The 24,551-nt window shown below is 39.4% G+C and overlaps 1 protein-coding gene across 16 annotated transcripts in view; it reads right to left on the bottom strand.

The window, feature by feature from the left end:
- Positions 1-24,551, bottom strand: part of LOC134218529 (coronin-1C-like) — a 197,675-nt gene that overhangs the window by 32,513 nt on the left and 140,611 nt on the right. For 4 of the 16 annotated variants that reach the window (XM_062697641.1, XM_062697644.1, XM_062697648.1 and 1 more), the window contains exon 1: positions 22,718-23,007. The exons of 5 other annotated variants lie outside the window; for them this stretch is intronic. Coding sequence is in view for 2 of the 11 variants with exons in the window: in XM_062697640.1 (XP_062553624.1) it covers positions 22,382-22,390 (9 nt within the window). In the remaining 9 variants the exon portion in view is untranslated. Of the gene's footprint in view, positions 1-22,381; positions 22,570-22,717; positions 23,009-24,551 lie in introns of those variants that run through there. 7 more of the 16 variants (XM_062697643.1, XM_062697639.1, XM_062697646.1 and 4 more) reach the window with 5 other exon arrangements.

Genomic DNA, 24,551 nt, shown 5'->3' with positions numbered 1-24,551 from the left:
AGGATGAGGGGAGAGGGTAATCGAAATGTCAAACCCAAGTCAGATGTCAAATAAGTACAAGGACGGATATACTTTTAAATCAACAGAGCCGCCATTACCGTGCGCGAAAAGCTGGATATGCCCAGCACGCTGGGCAAATATGACCCATCCGTCCTGAAAGGGTTAAATATGAGAAATGAGACCATAAAGATGTGCTAAATATTGCTTTTTGATGTTGAAATAATTCTATGAAAGTTGAAAGGTGCAAAATTTGATTTAGCTCTACAGCTACCACGGGAAAGAAAGGGTTAAGAAACCGTAAGAATTTCAGAAATAACAAACTAAGGCCGAAGTTGTCTTAGCAGTGCGTCGATGCCATGTCCAGTCCAGTACAAGAGGGTTTGCCATTTTTTGTTAAACTGTATTTTATTATTTTTAATAATATTTGGTGGCGGCAAGCTTACATAAATTTACAATCGTATTCGGAACATTTTGCTATGAAAATTGCTTTGATTTGGGAATCCAGAGAGAAATGAAAAAATCTCTGACATATGATCTTTGTACTTTAGCATATCATGAGAGACGCTTTTCGCAATCTGTAACTATAATGTACTGATTTTGGGAGATAATCTCCATGATGCCGAAGATGCATTTTAACTTGTTTTACACGGGTCCGCGACGTTAGGCATAGGTATGTTAGACATAAGGACGTTAGGCATAATAGACGTTACGCATAACAGATTCGTGTATTCAATGCAATGATTCTACTAACACTGCTTACATATTTTTCTCAATACGTGTGTTATATGAATCTAAAAGAATCGTAAAGTGATCAGAAATTAACCCCGGGAAGCCATCAAGTGTCCTTACGGTGAATCCGAAACACTTGACAAATTTCCAAAAACCGAATGCTCCAGGGTCAAGAGAAGACTATCTAAGAATTTGCCTCCCGGGTGATACTTAATTCTCACTAAGTAGAAACCGCAGATTTATGAATTCTTTCGGTCCGAGATAGGTTCTTATGTAATGGGACACGCCTGCGATTTTTTTGCTTACTTATTGCTGAACTAACTATTCGAACAAAGTTGCAAGCAGCTCTCTAGGACGAATTTGAAAATTTGGCCATTTCTACGTAACTTCCGAAGAAAACCATGTGAGTTACAACCTTGGGTCAAAGCTTGGTGCTACATTGGTTTCGCTTTTCCAATGTCATAAAAAAAAACAATTAGAAATGGTTTAACACGAAGCCTAAAATTAGCAACTTTCCCATTTAATTGGCGACAGCCATAGAGGTAACGAATCAAATTTATTTTTACATTCCACCGAATTTTCTTCTCAATTCGTTTCACATGTGACATAATATCGGTGATTGTAAGTTTTTCTAACAATTCTGAATAAGAACCTACCAAAACCTAAATGGGCATATGCGAAAATGCTAGACACTTATACAAATATTGTATGAGACCTTACAATTTTGCAAGCTTTTCTTACAATATTTGTTTGTGAGCTTACATTTTTTGTATAAGAACCTAACTTTTTCGCATATGAGTTCTGTGCGTGATCTCTCTTGTTTCGGACCGCAGAACGATCGCGCGGTCGAACGAATTATTGTGATCTGCATTGCGCGGCCGGTAATAAAATTAATCAGTGCTGTGCGTGATCTCTCTTGTTTCGGAGCGGGCTTGGTAGTCATATGGCTACTGCTTCTGCCTCATACGCAGGAGGTCGTGGGTTTAATCCCAGGTCCGTTCCATTCTCCTACTTTGTATCTTCCTCTATATTTCTCATGTTCTAGCAATCGCTAGAACTAGAAATGGACTTTCATACCGTTTCCATTTTTATTCCTATACCTTCAACTTGAGTATTCTAACAGTAATCTGTTAGAATTGGAAATGAACTATAGAGCTCGTTCCTACATCCAATTAGAAATTCCATCAGTTACCTTCTCCTATCTATCACATTGGCAGCTCGTTAACCAAGACGGACCTCTGCCTCTCCAACCTAACCCAGAAGTTCCAACAAATTCCGCATGAACTCGTGGCAAGTGCAGAGGTATATTCGGCTTGCAGCGGGCGAGTGATTGCATCATCATTTCCTCCCCTTCCCTACATTGACTTGCATTCTGACGTGGCAGGCGCCAGTATGACCTAACAAATGAGATCACCAGTACTTGTACATTGAAGATGTGTGCTAGTCCCAAGCAAACATCTGTTGGTTCCCTGTGCAAGAACAGCTGATCTGGTCATAATGGAGTAGCAACTACGAGCAGTCAATCAAACTCAAGCTCAAGCTCAAGAACCTAACTTTTTCGCATATACCCAGTTCTTATGCAGGTTTTGGTAAGTTATTATAAAGAATTCATAGAAAATCTAACAGTTGCTGCTTTGGTGTAAATAATGTATCTATGAAAGTTCATATTTTCAAAAGGAGGACATGTTTGGTTGGAAGGACGACGGGAGGACATTGTATATAAAAGATACCGTCTGGTAAGCCCAAAATGTTACTGAAGCATGAATAAAGTCGAGCAAGAAGCAAGTCGAGTCAAGTACGAGACACTGAAGACGACCTCACAGTTGAGGTCGAAATACGTATCTGCAAAGATAACAATACGTAGTGGAATTAAATGGAAAGTACAAAACGGTTGAATACATTCCACTAAAAAGAGCTTAACATATTTTTTCTAAGAATAAAGCTTTTTTTTCGTAGTATGACGGTGGGGCAGAATTTTGTTGTTGTACTTGTATCAGGTTGCAATAGACTTGTGTTCATGACTTGTAAGGGAGAGGTTCATGTCTGTCATTTATCATCGCTCATTATCAATCGAGAGCGAAGTCTGCAATTCTTGGCATTGATCGAACTGAATCCTATGTTTCAATAAGTTGTTTACATATTTGCCCATAATGGAATTGTGTAACAAGCAATTGTAAAATAACTAAGTAAAAGAAAACAACTTTGAATATTTTTTTCACATATACATAAAATAAACATAAATAAAATAATAAACATAAAATTAAAAATAAATCGTAATAAGAGACTGTCGTCAGATTGAACATGACATTTGACCTTCCTTGCAATCTATAAAAAAATTATACTAACGTAATATACATATTAAAGGTAAAAGATAGAAAAAAAAAATTACATCATTGCTTTTCATATGAAGTGAAAGGAGAATTCATAAGAAAAACCTGACCATTTGCCAACATTATCACCTGCCGCAATATTAGCAGCTAGGCATACATAAATCTAACACCATAAGTCTTCAAGTCGTACAGGATCTGTCAGCCGCCCCTTTATTTTGCCGATAAAAACCACCATTTCACTAAGCTCAGCATTGAACTTAAATCTAGCTCGTAAAGCGCACGAACCGTGATTATAGTGGTTCAGCTGCTCTTACATTCGCAATGAAAGTATCATCAGAGGAGCAGAGATAAAACTTGGCATGTAGCGCTCTTTACCAATATAATTTCGAACCATATACGAGAACCGAACAGGTCGATCGTTACAAATTTGATACTGCGGCTGTGAGCGGGGCGACTTGAGGAGAAAAAGATAGATAACGAAAACGGCAACAACACGAAACCTTAGCTATAATAATGTAATGACGATACGATGGCAAGATGTTGCGACGACGATGATGAACAGCAGCAGTCGCAGTCCAAGTCGTGGAAAAAATTAGGAGGTTAAAAAACAAAACGGTGTAAATGACAGCTCAGTTGTCAAGTTTTTCTAAAATTTATTTAATTGAAAAGATTGTCATGGTGTATTACTAACGCAATTTAATAGAAGAGCATCAAAGAATTTAATTATATTTTTACAGTGCTAACAATAATGAAAAAAAAAATCTTTCTAAAGTTGAGTCTAAGCTACTCCCTCCAACTGCGAAAAAAATATTCTAAAGATTATTCAGTATATGACATTATGGGGATGCTCTTCTCATTCCGTTGATTAACTTATATCGCTTAGTCACGCTTAGCCACGAAGCGATTGTGTTGCCGTAGACAGAGCAATAACCATGGTGGAAACGAGCCAAAAGTTGGATAATGTTCCATAAAAGGCAAACGAAATTCACTAATTATTTCGAGATGTTGCAGAATTGTGTTGGCACTAGCAAGGCTAACTTCAATTGATAATAAAATGAGGGAGTGATGAGATGGACACAATTTAAAAATTCTAGACCAACATTTGAAAAAGACGTAACATCTAAATTTTATTATTTCAATTTCGGGGAATTGCTTAAACTTATAGCATCACAAAAAATGCGACTTTCAATCCAAGTAGTAGTTACTTTAAATTTATATAAATTTGTTTTGCACTATTTTGTAATACTTGCGCACGATGAGGCTAGCCAGAGAAAGTATTCTCCCTAATGTTATGCCATCGACTAAACCAATTGCAAGAGAGTGAAGCTGCTCCTCACACATTATATACGACACATTCGATCGACATCAGCTATGGCAGTTAATACACGAATACGTACTTCCAGATAAACTGACACGATTAGACATGGCAACGATAGATCGAATTATAGAAACGCTCGCAAGTCCCTTTGGAAACCATAAAGGGACGAGGAAAGTGATATTTTTTATGCATGCTGTTTAACATCGAATACGATAATACGAATGGCAGATTTTGGCACGAGTGATTATTCACCAGGTTCGATCAGCTACTTGTCGTTCAGCTAGAAGATGGAGGAAATCTACCTCCGATTAAAGACGAATGAGCAGGTTGAAGTATAGTTATTCATACCTCGAAGACGAAGAACATATCAAGAGAAGGCTAAAGCAAAGGTAATGTTATTAAATCAAACCGAGTGATCGCTGCAAACGATTGAAGAAGATAAAAAGGCCAATACCGCCTACAAGTGAAGTTGCTCAAGTTCATCGGGAGGAGGGGCTACCCTGGAGAGGTCGTAAATGTAGAGCTATAGATGTCAAACCGAAGAGATAGAGAAGAAACAATTAACGTCAAAGCTGACGGTAAGAGCTATGTCGAAGTCTTGAAGGTTTTTTTTTCCTGTTAAGAACCGTACCAATGTACCATAGTAAGCTATGCCAACGATGTGAAGCTAAGAGACACAAAGCTCGCACCAGCCAGGCTATCCCCGCTTCCCGCACCTGCCGATGGCGAAGACAACAAACACCTTTCCGTCCAGTGGACACGGCAGCACAGTAGCTCAGTTGAACTTGAACCTCTGCGAGGCATCTCACATGCTGCTACAAGAGTCGATCACTGAGAATAGAATGGGTGTTGCCTTGCTATCAGGAGGATAAGTCCAGATAAGTCCATCTGGACGCGGGAGATATCCTATACGGGAGCTAAAATTATCTTCTGATGGCGAGACGAGCCAGCCCAGGGCTGAAAGTCTAGCTAATAAAGACAAAAAAAAAATCTTCTGATGACGTAAGCTTCCCGATCAGTTAGTCATAACACTATATCACAATTATATCAATATGTGTTTGGGTTTCCGGAAGGGCCGATCTACCATCGATGCAATTCTGACCATCAGCACTGGACCTAATTGTCACCATTGTTCGTTTTGCGCTGTCTCGTATACTGTAGGGCGGATAACCGCACAAAACATTCGGGGCACTTGTCTGTTTGACACCTTTTTCATTCTGTTAAAACATAAAACTTCCACTCTCATTCCACCGGACATTCGCGATCATTTAAAGAAGACATTGTCTCATTCTTTCACTTTATTCTCGACAAACCAGTTCATTTAAAGAAGTGACAATCTATCCTCTTTGCCTTATACCGGAAAAATGTGTTCATTTGAGGAAGACATTATCACTTACTTTCTCTTAATTCCGGGATCTAACCCTAGCAGCACAATTCTGACTGATTTAGTTGCAGCAACTCTTATGCGACTCAATTTCTCAATTTGGTCGCTTACGAGTCAATGCAACCTTTTTTTAGCAAGTGTGCTACTCGGGAAAGAAGGCATTATCTCCTACCGTCGTCTTATACCGGGCAGCCGCGTTTATTTTAAGAAGACATTCCCTTTGCTTTGAACCGGGCAGATTCGAAAAGAACCGAGCAAACTTATTCCTTTAAAGAAAGGATTATCTCCTCACTTCGCCTTATACCGACCAAATGCGTTCATGCCTTGTGCCGCACTCAAAAAGAAGGGAGAAGCATTCGAGGAAATGTTACATTCGGGGAATTGTTTTTCGGGGAAATTGCTAACGCCTGCTTCAGAAGAAGGAACCACATCTACCATTTCCTTACTTCGTGAGAATGCCTTCTTTTGAAGAATGAATCCAGATCTTCCATTTCCTTATTCCGGGAAGATATATTTTATTAAAGAAAGAATAACATTCACTGTTTCATTATTCTGGGAAAGGTCCACTTTTAAATATTTGAATTTGTATCCAGGAAGAAACATGTAATTTAAAATCTAACATAGTTCCTCAAGTTTCGTTTAATGCAATTCTGGATTAAGTTTGAAAATTCTTGAAAAGGATGTTCGAAAATTTCACCAAAAATTTATCCCGGAATGTTTGATAAATTTTCTGCGGTAATTTCTCCAAGAGCTTTTACGGAATTTCATTAGCATATTTTCCTTTGTATTGTATTGGAAATTCTGTGTGCAACTTCGGGAATAGCTGCTAAAAAAAACACCGAGAACTGCCGCATAAATTTGCCATTCCAGGGAAAATTCCTTCCAAATTTCCAGTTGATTTTTTTGAGACGTTCTTGCCAAAAAATCTCCGAGAATTCTTGCAAAAATCCCCCTAGAAAAAGTACATTCGTTTTTTCGTATATTTAAATAAATTCCTCTTATAATCTGCGGACTTTTTCGAAAAGTACATGTGAGAACGTCTTCATAAATTCCTACAGAGATCGCTTCGAAAACTCCCGCTCTCGAGTGAATTACTGCAAAAAAGTCCTTCATGGAATACTGTTATAAATTTGAGGCGGTAACAGAAATTCCGGCCGTCTTTTGGAATTCCTGCAGACATTCTTTTTTAAATTCCTGCGGAAAACTCTTCAGGAAATATCACACAAATGCTTCACAAAATTCATGTAGAATTTCTAGAATTATTTTTAGTTCCTGCCAAAATTATTATTAAAATTATGCATTTACGTCAAAACATGTAACATTTTTGTGCTTGAATTGTTTCGGTCTGGTCTACTCTAGATGAAAGCAATACAACCCCTTCGGTACTATAAGAGAAGTAACTAATTTCTGACGGACACACTCATGTGATTGATTAGTAGTAAAATGGATAATCAATCAGAAACTGACAAATATCTCGAATTAAGGTCTGAGGGAAGAGTTTTCCGTTAAAAAAGCACGTGGTAGCACTCTCTGAGAGAAAATTGCCCAATTCAGCCCCCCAGAATGAACAGCGTCACACTGAACATTGTCGCCAAAATTATTTCATCATTATGCAGTTTACAATTGCTTTAGAATTTGCCCATTTTCGAACGCTGAGTAATAAATGATTGAGAGGACCATTTTGATGGACCTGAGTGGCCACCAGGGTTCCTCCAGAAGATCTGGAACGTGCGTAAAACTGGTGAATTCATTAAACTTATCCTAGAAGAGCGCGGGTTTTTTCCAAAGCTTTTCATTATCGAACTCTGAGTAACAAATGATTGTGGTGACCAACTCTGATGGACCTGGGTGGCCACCGGAGGTCCTCCAGAAGATCCGGAACGTCCGTAAAAGTGGTCAATTTGTGAAACTCATCATATAAGAGCGCGGTTTTTTCAAAAGTTTTTTTTTATTATCGACAGGTGAGTAACAAATGATTGTGGTGACCCATTGTGATGAACTTGAGTGGGCACCGGAGGTCCTCCAGAGGATCCGCAACATCCGTATAAGTGGTCAAATCATGGAACTCATCCTAGAAGAGCGCGTTTTTTTCCAAAACTTTTCATTATCGAAAGCTGAGTATCAAATGATTGTGTTGAACAATTTTGATGGATCTGGGTGGCCACCAAAGGTCCTCCAGAAGATCCGTAAAAGTCCGTGAAAGTGGTCAATTTATGAAACTCATCATAGAAGAACGCGTTTTTTTCCAAAGTTTTTCATTATCGAGCTCTGAGTAACAAATGATTGTGGTGGCCATTTTGATGGACCTGAGTTCCTCCAGAACCTGATGGACATGAGTTCCTTGATGGACTTGAGTTCCTCCAGAAGATCCGGAATGTTCGTAAAAGTGGTCAATTCGAATTCATTAAACTTATCCTAGAAGAGTGCGTTTTTTCAAAGCTTTTCATTTTCTAACGCTGAGTAACAAATGATTATGGAGATCCTTCGTGATAGACCTGAGTGACCACCGGAGGTCCTTCATTAGATCCGAAAAGTCCGCAAAAGAGGTCAATTCATGAAACCCATCATAAAAAAGCGCAGTTTCTTCCTAGCTCTTCATTATCGTACTCTAAATAATAAATTATCGTACTCTGAATTATCGGTCATTTTCTGAACAGCCTCCACAGTCTTCCAGAAGATCCAGAACATCCACAAAAGTTGTCAATTCATATAATTCATCCCAGAAAAAAAGCTTTAAAAAAATTATTTTCGAAATCTGAATAAGATACGAACGAATGTCGTGACCAGTTCCCATTTACCAAAGAGAATATTGGAGGTCTTCCGGAGATCCGGAACATCGATTAAAGTGGTTCATTGATGTAACACATACTAGAATAGAAGTCAAACGAATTTCCTAGACCGGACAGGGAATCGAACCCAGCGACTCTCATGATCTTGCTTTGTAGCTGCGAATCTTACCGCACGGATCAGAAGGGCCCCGCAGAAAGCATCATAGCATTGCGCCACGATAAAATATGCTGTTGGCTGCTCTCCCAAAACAGTAATTTTTATATGGAATTTGGAAAACCTGGTTGAAGTTAAAAGACTTTGCTTCAAAATGTAATGCGATCACATACCTATACTTTTTATTATATGAAAATGATCGTTGGAAAATTTCAAAACGTTTGTCAGTTGGGTTTTGCAAAATTCGGTTCCTTTATGCCTCAAATCATTGGAGAGAGGATCTGAGAAGCGAAAATTTCAGTTGTACAATAGTTCAGTATTTAGAGCTTAATTCAAATTAGGGAAAGTAGGTCCACGAAATTTTTGTAGGAACATTCTTTGATGAATTTCAAAGAATGTGTCAGCTGGGATGAGCGAATTTCGTTCCCAATTCCGAGTTATAGACATTCTATTCCGAAAATAGCGCTCTACCACGAGAGAGCTTCCCTCAGACCTTATTGTATCTGAGGACGAGAAAACTGAATTATAAGATACCTTTCTGAACGATTTTGTTATTTCACCTCCAGAATGTCGGTGAGGACGCTGACCCATTCTCACCCCCCAGACCCATTGTCAGCCCCGACGACTGAAAATTAATAAACATATTTTCACGAATAATGATAATATTATGCATGAGTCAAAAAGATAGCAAGCGGCGTTCTCCATCATCAACACTTATTGAATGAATGTTCGAGGATTTTCTCTAATATATTTTTTTCGAATTACACGAATTTTCAGTATCTCACGGCTTCATTTGAATTAAATAGTTCTTTAAATATCAGATTATCAAAAAACGGCTTTATATTCTTGAGGCTTTTTCAAACACACAAAAGTTTGATGATTATTCTCACATATTATACGTGTATCATTATACGTAATTAATTCTCGAAATTAAGAGAAACCTATAGGGAAAAGTATTTTTTAAATATTTCACATCTAATGCGTTTGTCGTTCAGGACGGTATTTGGACATTTCAATGTGAGTTTCGTCATACAAATACGAGGCGTAGTATTTGGCGTCCATTTGGCACAACATTGCACTGTTTCCGATTCGGTCACTGTGTCGCCATTCTATGTGACAGTAATATGCCCTATTTTCTTTAAATGTAGCTTTTGGCTCTGAAAATCAGGAGTACAATATGCGTACAACTGAAGAAGAAGTTCAACTGAATTCAAAGTTATTCTTCTGAACATTAATTTTACAGATTTTCGCCAATTAACGAAAGTTTGATTTCCCAATTTATTATGTAAATAACAAAAAAGGGCACAAACGATTGAAGGTTGGTGGAAATATTCCGTCGTTGATGCCGCAATCGTCAACAGCATGTATACCGTTTGAAACATTTGGTGACACCGATATTTAGTATTCTTGTGTCTTGTGTATATGTAATGTGTATCCTCAAGGTGGCACTCTTGGCTGGCACTCGAAATACTTTATCGGTACAGCTGCTGCGCCTGGTTAGAACCCACAGATATGTCTGCTTACCGGCATCCAAGAGAAAAGCCTGTCGCAGACAGTATGAATATGCTGAACACGAGCCAACGGATCAATAAATTGAACTAATGTTTGCGAATGTGGAAAATAGATGTCCTTGTGACGGAGTTCAAAATCGACAGGATGGCTTCTGACTGACATAAATCAATAAATATCACTACTGATGGTGATCTAATTTTATTTTATTTAAGACTTATTTTTTATTCCTATCGGTTTTTATTTCATTTTTATAGGGTAACCGTCTCATAAGAAATCAATGGATAGCACCACTATCTGGAACCAAAATTAATTTATACCACCACCAAAGAAACAGTGTACCCATTAGTGACGCAAGCAAGTTTGGGCAATTGTTGATGTTAAATAATATCAATCTCAATTTTGTTAGCAAATTTATTGGCTAAGAGAGTGAAACTGTAAATATCGCATAATTATTAATTTTGGAAAAAAAGGATTTATGGGTCTACTAATAATTCCACGGTACCGATACCCTTAGATCTACATAGTTATTTAATTTTTGATAAATATGCAATTATTTGTAATATTTGGGATAAAAGTAGGTTGAATATTTAATAAGTCCGGTTTCCGTCGGCCTTAAGGACAAGCCTTCCGGAATACAAAACAAATTTCACTCGCGTTTTCAAGGGCACCCCACTCGAAACGGAAGCAACGCACAAATATCTTTTTTATTATTGGACGGATGCTGCGACGCAGCAAAGCTGGAATTAACCAAAATGACAGTGCGTTGCTTCCGTATTGAGTGAGGTGCCCCTAAAGTGTGAGTGAAATTATTATTTTGGATTCCGAGAGGCTTGTTATTAAGAGTAACGACGCATTCAATTTCTTTATTTTTCCAATAAAATAACAAAGAATGGAATTACTAATAATATATTCATAAAATGACGAATACCTAATGAAGACGGGCAAACGAGTAAATGCCCAATGCTGTCCAACAAAATCTGAAACGGAAGCGCTATATGTAGCACCAAAAGTGCTAAAAACGACAACCACGTTAGCCAAAAGTCAACAAACCTATCTTTTATACCCCACTTAATACTCCGGGCAAAATCAACAGGAAGAAAACCAGGAAGTTGATACAGATTTATGACAAAAAAGGCGAATGAAAGCAAAACGCGTCATCGATTCCTGCTCAAGCCTGCTATGGTAAGCGGAAGGAATCTAAGCGGGGGACATCACCTGCGTCGTGCGGACAACTGGGGCGTCTGGGTCCGATGTATGTACCTCCAACATACCGAGGTGCTGTGCACCATAAACTATCACATCGGATCAATTTCCTGTCTTATCTTCGATCGACACCGGTGAGTAGTATCGGAAAGCTGGTGGTGTTGCTCGCGTTCCGCATTCGCCATCCCATCAGCGAAGCGTGTTCGTTAGATGGGTATTAGTGAAAGTCATCTGAAGTACCTTAGGTACAACTTGTTTGGCGGTGGCTTAGTCAGTTTTTTGTCACATCATTCGGATTTGTTAATGATGCACGCGAGATCCAGACGGGTTAGTTTTTCAAACGTGTTCATAAAATACGCATGGAGCTTGTTTAGTAAGATAGTAATGTTTAGGAAACGAAATTTTACAAGATTCGCCATTTAATTTCGTCTACAACATCAACTTTGAGGCTGTTTTCAGTGTTTCATACTTGACACGTCTCGAATTGTTAAGAAATCTAAGACGTTCTTGGAATTTTAAAACAAGTTCTTTGGTATTATATTTCCTTCCGCTTAGATTTGCCATTCACCAATTTATTTTGTTCCCAGTTGACATTAGAACATATTTGCTTGGTAGTTGAAAGAATAAATCGGAAACAGTGATGGTTTAAATGAAGTAGACCTTGCAATGAACTGTAACCGTAATTATGTAAATTCAATTTTCATGAACATGAGATGTCCGAGGTCTTCCTAAATTATTTTTAGTTATGATCAAATATCTACCAGATTGACCTACTAAGGAGGTGTTGGTTATGAGCATTCCAATGTAGCTACAACAAAAACCGGTAAAAATGTTAAAATTTAACATTTAATGTCCAGAAGCATCTTTTTATACCTACTCGTTTCATGAAAGGCGTAGACCATGCAGGACAAAGGCTGCAATGTATGACTCCTGCAGGCGAAAAACACAAAATGCTGCAGAAGAGGTTTCACTTTTTAGTAAACGTTCTCAATTGCCGTTTCAATGCCTACCGTTTTGATTCAAATCTCGAACATGATTCCTATTCAACCTTCTTCGCGTAGTTCTTTTGATGGAATCTGGGTTCTCCGTATGGAAAACCGATGAAATTTCCAGTTTTAGGGCGCACAAACGCCGGTGTCCAGAATTGGGGTCAAAACGGTATATTGTTTTCACATTAGTACGAAAAGCCTAGTTAAGTAGCTTTGATTGATTTTATTATTGAATCCAAAGCATATTAGAGGAAATGAATATGAATATGAATAAACATTTTGGGAACGATCATTTGATCAAGATGGCGGAGAGTCAAAAAGATGCCTTTATTGTATATCAAACGTCAAGGATTTGAAGACTGCCTTTTTTGGCGTGGTGTTTTTGGCTGTGGAGTTAATTGTGTGAGTAGTTAAATAAATTATAATAAATGTTTAAAAATGCTGCTTATATCCGAAAATCATCAATTGGATTGATATTTGTAAAGTTTTCTTACTTCCCTTCCCTGTTTATGTTTGATGTTTTCCTTTCATTGGTAAATTTCAAAAAATGTGTTTAAACGAACTGAAGTAGTTCGAAAGAGTTGTGATTGAAATACTGTACTGCAAGAAGTTTTGGAAAACCAGTAGGCACGGTTTGTTGCAGCTTTCAAATCGCATTGGTATACAGTCGATATTGAAAGGACCATCGACACATGGAAATATCGAGATGTGGAATATAAAGTCCTTGTCCTTGAAGGGACCACCACAATAACCCAGAAATTATTTTTTAATATCGAGTCATAAAATATCAACTTATGGAGGTTTGACTGTATTCATATTACTCCATGGACCTGCTGGAATATTAAGCGAGGCGCAAATATTAAACATTCTGTACTTGGTTGGTCGAGTAGATCGCATGTTATGAACAACAGGACGTTTTGGGGAATCAAAAAGATATGTAGTATATCGAGATGTGGAACAGATGTTCTTTTGAAGGTTGTTTGAAGGGACCATCACTCAGTCACCGATAAATTATTGTTTAGTTAGTATTTATTCCTTAAGTAGATATCGGGTTTTAGAACATCGACTAATGGAGAGTCCACTATAGCTTGTACAAGTAATTTGGCGATGCAGGAATACATCCATCGGATACATACACCGAGGAAATAGTTAAAGTTGACATCAATGAACATATCTCTTTCAGATGCTAGACAGGCTGCGTTTCCCACGATACTATTTTCGGCCGTTCAAACTCAATTCAGAAAAACTACAAACAAAACTGTTTTTGAACAAATTGGCACCGATTTTTTTTTCTTCGATACAGATCAATAGTTTTTTGCACAATTCAGCATCCTGGGGCACTTCCAATTCGAAAACTGCAAGCAGTGCTCCATAATTGGTCTTCAAAGTGCGTGTACATATGCAGTTTCTCAAACAAACGAAAAATTCTTCATACATTCCCGAACAACAATTTTTTTTCGTGTTTTTTGCCAGAATACGGAAGTAACGTGCTGCGTAGGAGGCTGCGCATGGTTCAGTGGCTGAATGAATCACCCACGCATTCAGTGTCATCCGGAAGACGAACGCAGAGCAAGTGTTCAATGGTGAGGCTTCAAGCGTCCACCTAGCTGGTTCACCTAGCTGCCAGAAGATTTGGGTGTGCCACTCGAAGTCATCGAAGATCGTGTGGTCATTTGCTGAGCTGATAATTGACAGCGCTGATCGCGAATAATTCGATGATTTTTGCAGGCTCTCCAGAAACCTGTGGCTTCAGGTAAATGGAACCTTTAGTTATCTGGAACGTTCTAGCTTGCTTCGCTCAAAAATTGTTGTTCAATGTCTACCACTGCTTATAATCGCCATTGAACCCGGAGTTCAAGGTGATCTTCGAAAGTTTCCACTTCAAAGGAAACCGTATTGGAGGGGGAGAGATTGGAAGCACATCCAATAAAAATAGGCAAAGGCAGTTTGGAAACCAGGAAACGTCGGCATGGAGAATGTTACTTGTCATAAGACGAGTTCGTACAATCCCATTTAATTCCACCACTTGACTCGACTCGAGTCAAGTACGAGACACTGAAGACGGCCTTACTGTTGAGGTCGAAATACGTATCTGTCAAGGTACAATTAAGTGGTGGAATTAAATAGGATTGTACAAACTCGTCTTATGACAAGTGAAGACATTCCACTAAAAAGCTCAAAATAATTTTCTTAACAACATAGAGAATCTGTTGCTCTGGGTTGGATTATCATCGGCGGGCAATGTTCTTCCCTGAATTACGTACGAAATAAAAGCAAAGCATCGCGCCCTGTAATGCCATCCGGCTAAGTGGCCTGGTAAAGCTACTTTTATAGCGGATCTATGGTTGTTCGTCTTGATCATCCGTTGGATCTATGGTCGACTTGATCATCCGTTGATAAGTGCGCTCGCAGAATACGACCACGTTACTACCTGTTTTGCACTGACTCGTCCACGATTATATTTCTGGATTATAAAGCGTCGAGCAAGTCACTCCAGAATTATATTGGTACGAAGATGTCTGAAGGCGATCCCGACCCAATAGCAATACGACAATCGACTTCTGAGTTGATTCGTGACAAGAATGTTTCCAATTTTTCGGTTTTGCGTAGGTTTATTGAATATTTCAGAAATTCGTTGATTGCAAATGATTTTTTTTTAATTTCTAATTCTTATTAAAAAAAATGGTATTGTATGATAAATTCTCATGCAATGTGATTATACAACAAAGCCACAAATCGTCCATCTTGGAAACTAAGTGCTTTTTCCATTATTTTTTTAAGAGCACGAGCTGGTATAACCATAACGCGCATACACTCAACCGGCGGTTGTTAGATTTTCTTACAATTATATATAATAATCTTCCAAAACCTATATAAGAACTGGTCATATGCGAAATTGTTAGATTCTTATACAAAAAATGTAAGAGAAGCTTACAACATTTTTAGATCTAGCAAATCTAGCAATTTCGCATATGCCCCGTTCTTATACAGGTTTTGGTAGATTCTTATACATAATTGTTGGAAAATCTAACAATTGCCGGTTGGGTGTAGGCGTGAATCAATCGGTAGTCCATTTGCTTATTTATACTGAACAATCGACTTAAATTTTACCACTGTACTTCACGAGCAGCACTAGTCAGACAAAAATGTTTGCAGCAACTTTATTGTAACTAATCTGGTCACACGTGAGTTGCAGTAACCTATGTGAAACAAATGTGCTACTAGGGTCGGAGATATCGCGAAAGGCTTTACCCCCAAGTGGAAGGACCTGAAGCTGGTCGGCGTTATAAATTTCATCGTCGTTGACTGGGAGCGATATCGGCCAGTGCACCGCGACGTCCCGCAGTGCACTAACTGCTTCAACTTTGGGCACGGCATTAGGAACTGCCGCATGAAGCCGCGCTGCAACAAGTGTTGCGAACCTCACCCGACCGAAGAGTGCGACACGTTAGAGGTGGCTGAGCCCAAATGCGCCAACTGCGGCGACAAACATCGGGCTACAACCAAGGACGGGCGGCGTTTTTTGGAAATCCGAAAGAAGGCCTCCACCAGGAATTTGGCGAAGAAGACCAGTGTTCCTGCTTTTATCGAGGCGAACTTTCCGGGCATCCCGGCTCCCCGAAGAGCGATACCAATACTTCCACCGTTGCAACCTCACAAACGGCTGGCGGCCACTGCAGCATCGATTCAAGCTCCAACACCACACGGCCCATCCACCAGCGAATGGCCCCCACTTTCTCCCCCTGGATTCCGTCGTCAGGACAATGAGCCCCTTCCGGCCGAGGGCGACTCATCGCTCTATACATCGGTGCAGCTAGTTCCGATTTTTACCCAACTGGCAACGCGACTACGCGGGTGCAAAACACGCTTAGACCAGATCTTCACCCTGAGCATGTTCGTCATTGAAAATGGGTGCTAGGATAGGTCTGGTCAATTGGAACGCTTGTTCACTTAAGAGCAAAATCATCGAGCTGGCTGGTTTCCTCGAAGAGAGAAAGATCGATGTGGCCTTCATCACAGAAACGCACCTGAAGCCCGAGGTGAGTGTACATATTCCGGACTTCCGTGTGGTGAGATTTGATCGGTCCAACTTCAAGGGAGGAGGTGTGACTATCGCACTGAGGAACTTCGTCAATTATCGTCTGCTGCCAAGTCTGCAGCCCAAGATCATTGAGGTCGTTGGGGTAGAAGTCACCACTTCCGTCGGAAGTACATCATTGCCAGTAGGGTGGTCGGTATTGGCCATTTTAGTCAAATACCGGTTTCGGTATTTGATGGAGTAAATACCGGTAATACCGGTAGAATACCGGTTTTTGTGAAAATTTCAGGTATTAAAAGAAAAACTTTTGATTTGGACTTCTGGATGAAAAACAATATTTGTTGACAAACTTCAAATGTTAAAATCATTGCTTGTTTAGCTGGACAAAGCGAAACTTAAGTAGACATTACGTACTGAGCGACTTATCTCCCAATCGGCATTGGGTTTTTCTTAGCAATGTTGCCAACCACTGAGAATACCCTCTCTGGTTCAACCGAAGTAGGACGAATAGTTCCAAGACCGTCGAAAATCAGTGTCAAATACTTGCCCGTAATCCCTTCTGATTCATAATAGGAGAATTCCTTACGGATTGTATGCAAGGATCCCGGCATCAACGTACATATTTGCCACCAGCAACGCAAGTGTTTTTCTTTGCTACAGTCTCTTCACAAGTTGTTCTTTAACCGAAAAACCAGAAATATATTCATAGAGGCATCTTCTTCGTACCAATCGTCAGATACGATCGTTGTCTCAGTTTCAACGATCGCATCAGGAATGATTAGGCGCTTTGAGATCCCATACGCATGCCTAATCAAAGTAGCTCTGGATGCCTTGAAGAAAATGCCAAAATCGTTTCTGATTAATTGCTACACGGCAGAATTATTCAAAAAAGCAAAAAGATCGGCGTATTTGGATCGTCTCTCTTGGATTCATTCTATAAAAGCATCGAAATAGTGGTGGAAATATCTGTTGCTTGATTTGATAATAGTTCCAACGTAAATTGGAACGCCACGTCGGTTTCATATAGAGTGCAAAACTCACAGAGCAGTAGTTCCACAACAGCTTGAACATGTTCGAGGGCTTGAATTATTCCAGCGTGCCTTGGCATCAGCCACTAATTCAAATTCTTTTCTGAATTCAGGACGGACATATTTTTTCAGAAATTCGTTTTTCATAGGTGATCTACGGAAAAAAACTACTACTTCTCGTACCGTTACTGGACTGGGCGATATCAACAATGTTCATTGAAGAAAAAGTCAGATTTTTTATAATGACAGCAAAATTTTTAATACCAAAAATACCGGTATTTTCCGTCTCTAAAACCGGTATTTTCGGTACCCAAAATTGGCCGGTAATACCGGTATTACCGGTTTCGGTACTACCGGTTAGACCACCCTAATTGCCAGTGACCTGAACGCGAAGCATCAAGCCTGGGACAACAGTCGCGGCAATCGAAACGGTTCCATCTGGAGCAATTACAGAAGGTCAATTCACAATCCTGAGCACGTATTCCCCCATTCAGCTGAGTAGTTCCGGAGTCCACGCAACGTTAGATCTGTACATCATCAACATTGGCGATCACATCTCACAACCGATCGCGTACCAGGAGCTCAGCTCGGATAACTATCCGGTGGTGACCAAAATCGTTTCGTCGATCAACCGTCACCAACTCTTCAGAAGGAACTACCATCGAGTGAACTGGCAGTGGTTCCAGCAGTGCGTTGACACCACCATCGACTACGAGGTGCGTCCGGAGACGCCAGAAAGTATCGACCGCCAGCTGTGCGCCATCGAAGAGGCAATCTCGGTGGCCAGAGATCAGCATGTTCCAAAGGCTCGTCAGGTAAGCAACACCCTAACCATTGACACTCTCACCAAAGATCTTATTCGTCTTCGCAACGTAGTTCACAGACAGTACCAACCTACTGGCCTGCCTGCACTCAAAAACCATTGCAATCGCTTGACAAGAGTAATCCAGGGCAGAATGGTGGACCTCAGAAATAGTGATTTTTCCAATAAGATCCGCGCTCTCCCATACTGCGCTAAGCCGTTCTGGGAGTTGACCAACATTCTAAAATCCAAGCCTCGTCCATTCCACCTTTGATCCCATTAGACAGCAATTCTGCCGTAAGCTGAAAAGGTGTCGTATACGCCATTTCCAAAAATGGTGTTAACAAGTAGTACACATCAAGATCTTTAACAGAAAAATGGAAAACATGTAGGTCGTAATTTGGCGCATACGCCACTTTTTCAGATTACGGCAGAATGGCTCTATGGATCGCTTGATAACTCCTGCAGAGAAGGTCGCCACTTTGTCAGCTCGCACATTCTTGGACAGAACATCATCAGTGCACACGAAGCAGCCGTTAACGAACTTCTCATAGTTCCTGAAGTCAGACATCCGCATTCGGAAGCCTGGAAAGGATCCTTCCTCACCGAAAAGTTATCGGCCCATCAGCCTTCTCTCAGGATTATCGAAGCTGCTTGAAAAGCCAAGCCGGTTACTTAAGTCTGCCGAACACCACAACATCTTGCTCGGCGATCAACCGTACACCAACTGACCCGAGTTACCAATGTCCTCAGATTGAACAAGTTTATCTCAAAAACATCCGCCATGGCCGTACTCGATGTCGAGAAGGCGTTCGACAATGCATGGCATGATGGCCTGGTGTACAAATTACAACGCTACAATCTTCTCAGCCACCTAGTGAAAATCATCAACAATTACCTGCCGCCAATGACATTTCGGATCTCTATCAGCGGGGCGAGTTCCAATGCACACAACATCGTCGAAGGCGTTCCCCAGGGCAGCAATCTCGAGCCCTTGCTTTTCAATCTGTTCACTTCGGACAACAAAGAACCTCCTGAAAGCGGAATTTTGTCTCTGTTTGCAGATGACACTTCCATCGTCTACAACAATGGTAGAGCGATCAGAGCGCTAGTGGCAAAACTCCAACGAGGCCTGCCCGAGCAGCACAAGGTAGGCAAAAATTGGTTGTGAATGAATCGTATGAGTTGCAGTAACCTATGTGGAACATGCGTGCTGCTAGGGTGGATGGCCTAACAGAATACCTCACCAGCTGGAAGTTCTGTATCAACGCGGCGAAGACCGAGGTCATCATTTCCCCCCACTCTAAATCCCCCAAACATGTGGAATGGGCCAATGAGTCCGACTATCTTCGCAAATCATCCTCCCTGTGATCGAATATGGCATGCCGGTCTGGAAGAGCTGCGCTAAAACTCATAATCTGAAACTCGAACGAGTGCAAAATAAGTTCCTGCTGATGATCCTCAACACTCCTCCAAGGACACGAAATTCAGATGTCCACCGTCTGGCCGCGATTAAACTCTTGAAGAACGCTTTAGAGAGAGTAAAGAAAGGTTTAGGGTTCGTTGCTTGCACTCCGACCAACCCATGATTCGGGAGCTCATCCCCAACTAGGTTATCATATTTTTATTGTAAATATTTAGTGTAAACAGTAGTTAGGTTATAAAATTTCAAAACACACTAGCAGCGCCTCCTAAAGGCCGTCATGATAAATCGAACTTATATTTTAAAAATTGTCAAATAAATTTAAAAAAATAATTTAAAATTTAAGTTGTAGAACAATAAAAACGCTTGAATAAAGAGGAATTTGACTTAATATGATCGATTTCTCTACATTGATGTTTTCTTCTTATCAATGCAGCGAATTTTTGAAGTTTTCCGTAGATTTTATGGCGTAGCGTGATAAAAAAAACTTTTAATCCAGTTGAGTTAACAAAAATACACAGTTTGGTTTTTGAAAAGGTAAAGGAACAAACGATTGTCTAGCGTTGCTCTCTTCAGATGTACAGCTGGCATATGCTCACAAGCAGCATTTGAACCGTTTGTTTAAAAAATTGCAAATTTAACATTTTTGGCCAAAATGAGATTATTATATATTCTGAATTCTTGTCCAAAAAAATACGTGTTTTGGCAAAAAATAAACAAAAAAAAGTTGTTTTGTTCAGGAATGTAAGATTTCAAAAACTACATATGTGCATGCACTTTGAAGAGTAATTATGGAGTACTGCTTGCAGCTTTCGCACTGGAAACGTCCAGTGTGTTGAGTTTTGCAAAAACTATTGATCTGCATCGAAGAAATCAAACGATTCAGTGCCAATTTGTTCAAAAACATTTTTTGTTGTTTTCTCGAAATTGTGTAAAATGAATATATGCAGTTTCTCAAACAAAAGATTCATTTGGCTTCAATATGTTTAGCTATTTACTTTCCATAGAGGCCCTGTCAGGCAATCTGCACAGTAGTGGTATCGGTATTTTGAATAATTATTTCTTGTAAGCAGCTCAATGTATAGTACAGTAACATCCCAATTTGATCACCCCCTGATTAATTTTGGGGTGAAACAATCCAGCTTTCCACGCTCGGTAATGGCGGCTTGCTGCTGTGTAAAAATCAATCGTTCACTGTACTGTTTGACACTAGCTGGAGGAAAGCTCTCTGGCATTCCTGGGTGAGGGGAGGGGAAAAAAGGACTTTTCGCCAGTGAGTTTTCCTCCAGCTAGTGTCAAAAAGTACAGTGACTGATTGATTTTTACACACCGACAAGCCGCCATTACCTAGCGTGGAAAGCTGGATAGGAAATGTGACAAAACCGGAAAAAATATTTCCAATTTTTTAATTTGTTTCACAAATATGGATCAGTCTATGCCTTGGGAAAGCAGAATAGGGGAACGGTTCGGCACTTCATCTCATAGCTAATATTTCCATCCCATCAAAAACAAAGCAATGAAAAGGAATTTGGTTTGTTTCTTATTTTTGTGATTATTTTCACCAGTGAGCACGCGTGTTAGCAAAAAGAAGCGACGAGATTGGTACTGTATTTCTTTGTTTTGCAATGATATGAGGCTTACAAAATTCTTGACAGATGCTCACAAATGATTCATAATAAAAAAACAGGTTGACAAAATCGGATCGAAAACGTGATAAAATCTGGGAGTGACAAAATCGGATCGATACTATATAACATTAAAGACACTTCTCGCGCTTATTTTCATGAGTGCGTAATTTCATTGATCGATTTCTCTTCAACTATTTTATGTTTCGTTAATATCTCAATTACATCCGTGATTAAAGCTTCTGGTGCAAGACGCAACAATCCTTTTATCACACCAAACCATACAATCTCCAAAGATACTGTCGCAATTCGCAGTACATATTGAAAATAACGAAACATCTTTGAAAAGAAATCAATCAATGTAGTTACAATGCAAGTCGTTTACGACAACTCTAAAATAAATGAAAAAACCAATTTTAAATTATCCGTCTAAGCGCATTTGAATTAAATTTGATATAAACTAAAAAACGCCGAAACATTAGTTTATTATTGGAAACCGAGCTGCTTTTGTTCATGTTCCTGCAGAAATATTTTTAACAGCCAACAGTAAACCCCACTGCATTGCGAACGATTGATGCGAAAATATGTTTCATCAAAAAGGAATCACAAACACACTCAGCCAGCCACCCAGCGAGACGTCCAGTCTCATCCGTACGGAATTTCCAAGGACTCACGATTTCTGCTCCCATCCTCCATCCGAACTGTAATCAACGTACATACGGTTATTTATGTATTTCCTCCTGGCCTGGCTGTATACGTTCAGCGCAGAACTGACCACGAGGACACACCGCACCACATAAACTTACTATCACTACGACTATGTTTGTCACAACCGATGAAAGAGAAATTGATGCATAACAACTGCACAAACTCTGCAGATGTTGTACATCGTGACGAGTAAAACGAGAACGAGGGTAAGGAACGCATGCAGTTTAGGTCGTACGATCAACAATTTATTCCGATTTGCTACAAAAAAGGAACCAAAAAGAAAAGAAGTAGGATGTGCTGCAACGAAAACTGAGAAATTGTGCATAACGATGTTCAAAATTCACATACACTACTCATAATTTTGCTTCCCTCAGCTGTTCACTATGCTATATGTACACTTTAACAATTTGATTTTTCTCTGTTCTGTCTGTGGTGACACAAAATTTTCTACGATGCGTCACGTTTTCTGCTACACTTCGCCAATTCGGTTTGGAAATTTTCCTTTCCTTTTTCAAAAATGGTGCACTTTGACTATTCTAAAACGAACACAAACGATCAAATCATGTGCCGAGATCTAGAATCTCTATTCCAACTAAATTCTGTGTTATGAATCAAATTTCAAATATTCACTTAAGGTTTTCCTGGCCGATTTCACCGAAACAGGATAACTGCGAATTACTTTACCACTATCAATGAAATACACTTCCTATGACTTTTCGCCAGCAGTGATCAACGCGCGGGGGTGTCTGGTGGGTGGTGACCCTTATTCCTTTGTCGCACAACCCCTCACACTCCTACGAAGGGCGGTTCTATGTACCTTTTTCGCCACAACTGGAGAATGTCCTACAGAGCCGTTAGAAGTTTGTATGTATTGAAGTAAACTGATGGCACGTTTCAACTAACGAATCAGACCGCCGATAACTGGAAGGAAAAGACTGAACCGAACGAACCGAGCTTACGAATGAAACTGAACCTCTCTGCTCGGTGTGCTTCAGTGAGAAACATGTGCGGCGGACTCATCGTAGTACGGAGCCGGCAACTACCACGATGACAGACAGCGGCAACAACCAACGACTGACGGAATCTTTCCTACTTTCCATCACGGGCAGATGAGAGTATCTTAGAGAAAAAGCTCGTCGAAAAATGTATCGTCTTTGATGTATTTTATAATTTTAATTAATTAATCTCATAATGCGCAATACCCAACTAGCAATTCTAAGTTTCTGTATAAAATTCAAAGGTAGAAAAATGCAGTTTTATAAATAAATAAGCCTTTTATACATATGAAGAAATTGTATAATATGTATGTATATATGTATATATATGTATATATGTAAAATATGACTGGTTGGTGCAGGTATTTATTTTAAATCGTTTTTGCGCCTACATTAGTAAAGGATCGGTAAATGTGTCAAAACGAAAATTGGGTAGTTATTCACATGGTGTTTTAAATAGCAACAAGAGAGACAGTAACAAAATACGTAGCATGTGCCGCAAAGATGACCCATATACACTAAGCGACTTATTATCATGGAATCGAGGATGAAGAGAGCGTGGACTTCCCACACCTTCCAATATTTATTTGATAATAAATTAATTGTATAACGAAATTTTAATTGTAGGCTACAAGAATTTCGAACCATGATCTAATTCAAATACTCCTGCGAGCAGCACCACATAAGTTTATAGAAGCAGCGAAGGATGAGCACAGAGTGAACTCGTGAATTTTCAAACAATCTCTGCGAGACTCTTCGATTCTCCGATATACTCTCGAACGACGACGCTCGCGCTCCGGCAGTTGTGCGCCCCATCAATGTTGTTGGGAGCTAGTTATGTTGTTATGGTGCACCTCCATCGTGTATAGTTATGTATCGGTACAAACAACACCATCGACCGGCTTTTTTTTCGGTGGATTTGCGGATGGGATTAATGCTCAGGAAGTGGCAGACACGCTAAAAGGTGCCCGCGGCAGCTAAATTTAATTGATTCAGATTACATGGTGTTGAATTAAACTTACACTTGGTATTTGGAATATGAATAGCTCTAGATGAATTTAACTGCAGATACCAACCTGAAAAAGAAGAATAAAAACATTGATTTATTATGTATATGCATTATGTATTTGAGTTGAACGAATTTGTAGAGTTAATCCGAATTTATAATTTGGTTTGATATGTCATAAGGGAGTATAAAATGATTATTCAAATGTAATATTGAAGGCAATAAGGCATTATAATTTCAAATTGATAACACAAATTAAGTCGTTAGCTTGAGTAGATTTTCCATGACAAGTAACATAGATTTTATCATTTTATTACAATGCAAATATAAATTGTATTCATAAGTGAAGTGTTGATACCACCATACCTGTATTATCTGTGCTTGTATGTGAAAAGAATTATTTTTTTTAGTGTGATTTATTATATTTTCTTGCCGAGGTTATATCTATTTGATTAATATTATTTAGTAAAAAGTTAAGAAAGTTATTTTGAGCTTTTTAGTGGAATGTCTTCACTTG

Source organism: Armigeres subalbatus, chromosome 2 (genome assembly GCF_024139115.2).
Source record: "Armigeres subalbatus isolate Guangzhou_Male chromosome 2, GZ_Asu_2, whole genome shotgun sequence".
Taxonomy (NCBI): domain Eukaryota; kingdom Metazoa; phylum Arthropoda; class Insecta; order Diptera; family Culicidae; genus Armigeres; species Armigeres subalbatus.
Note: the sequence above shows the minus strand (reverse complement) of the source record. Positions and strands in the feature narration are given on the sequence as shown.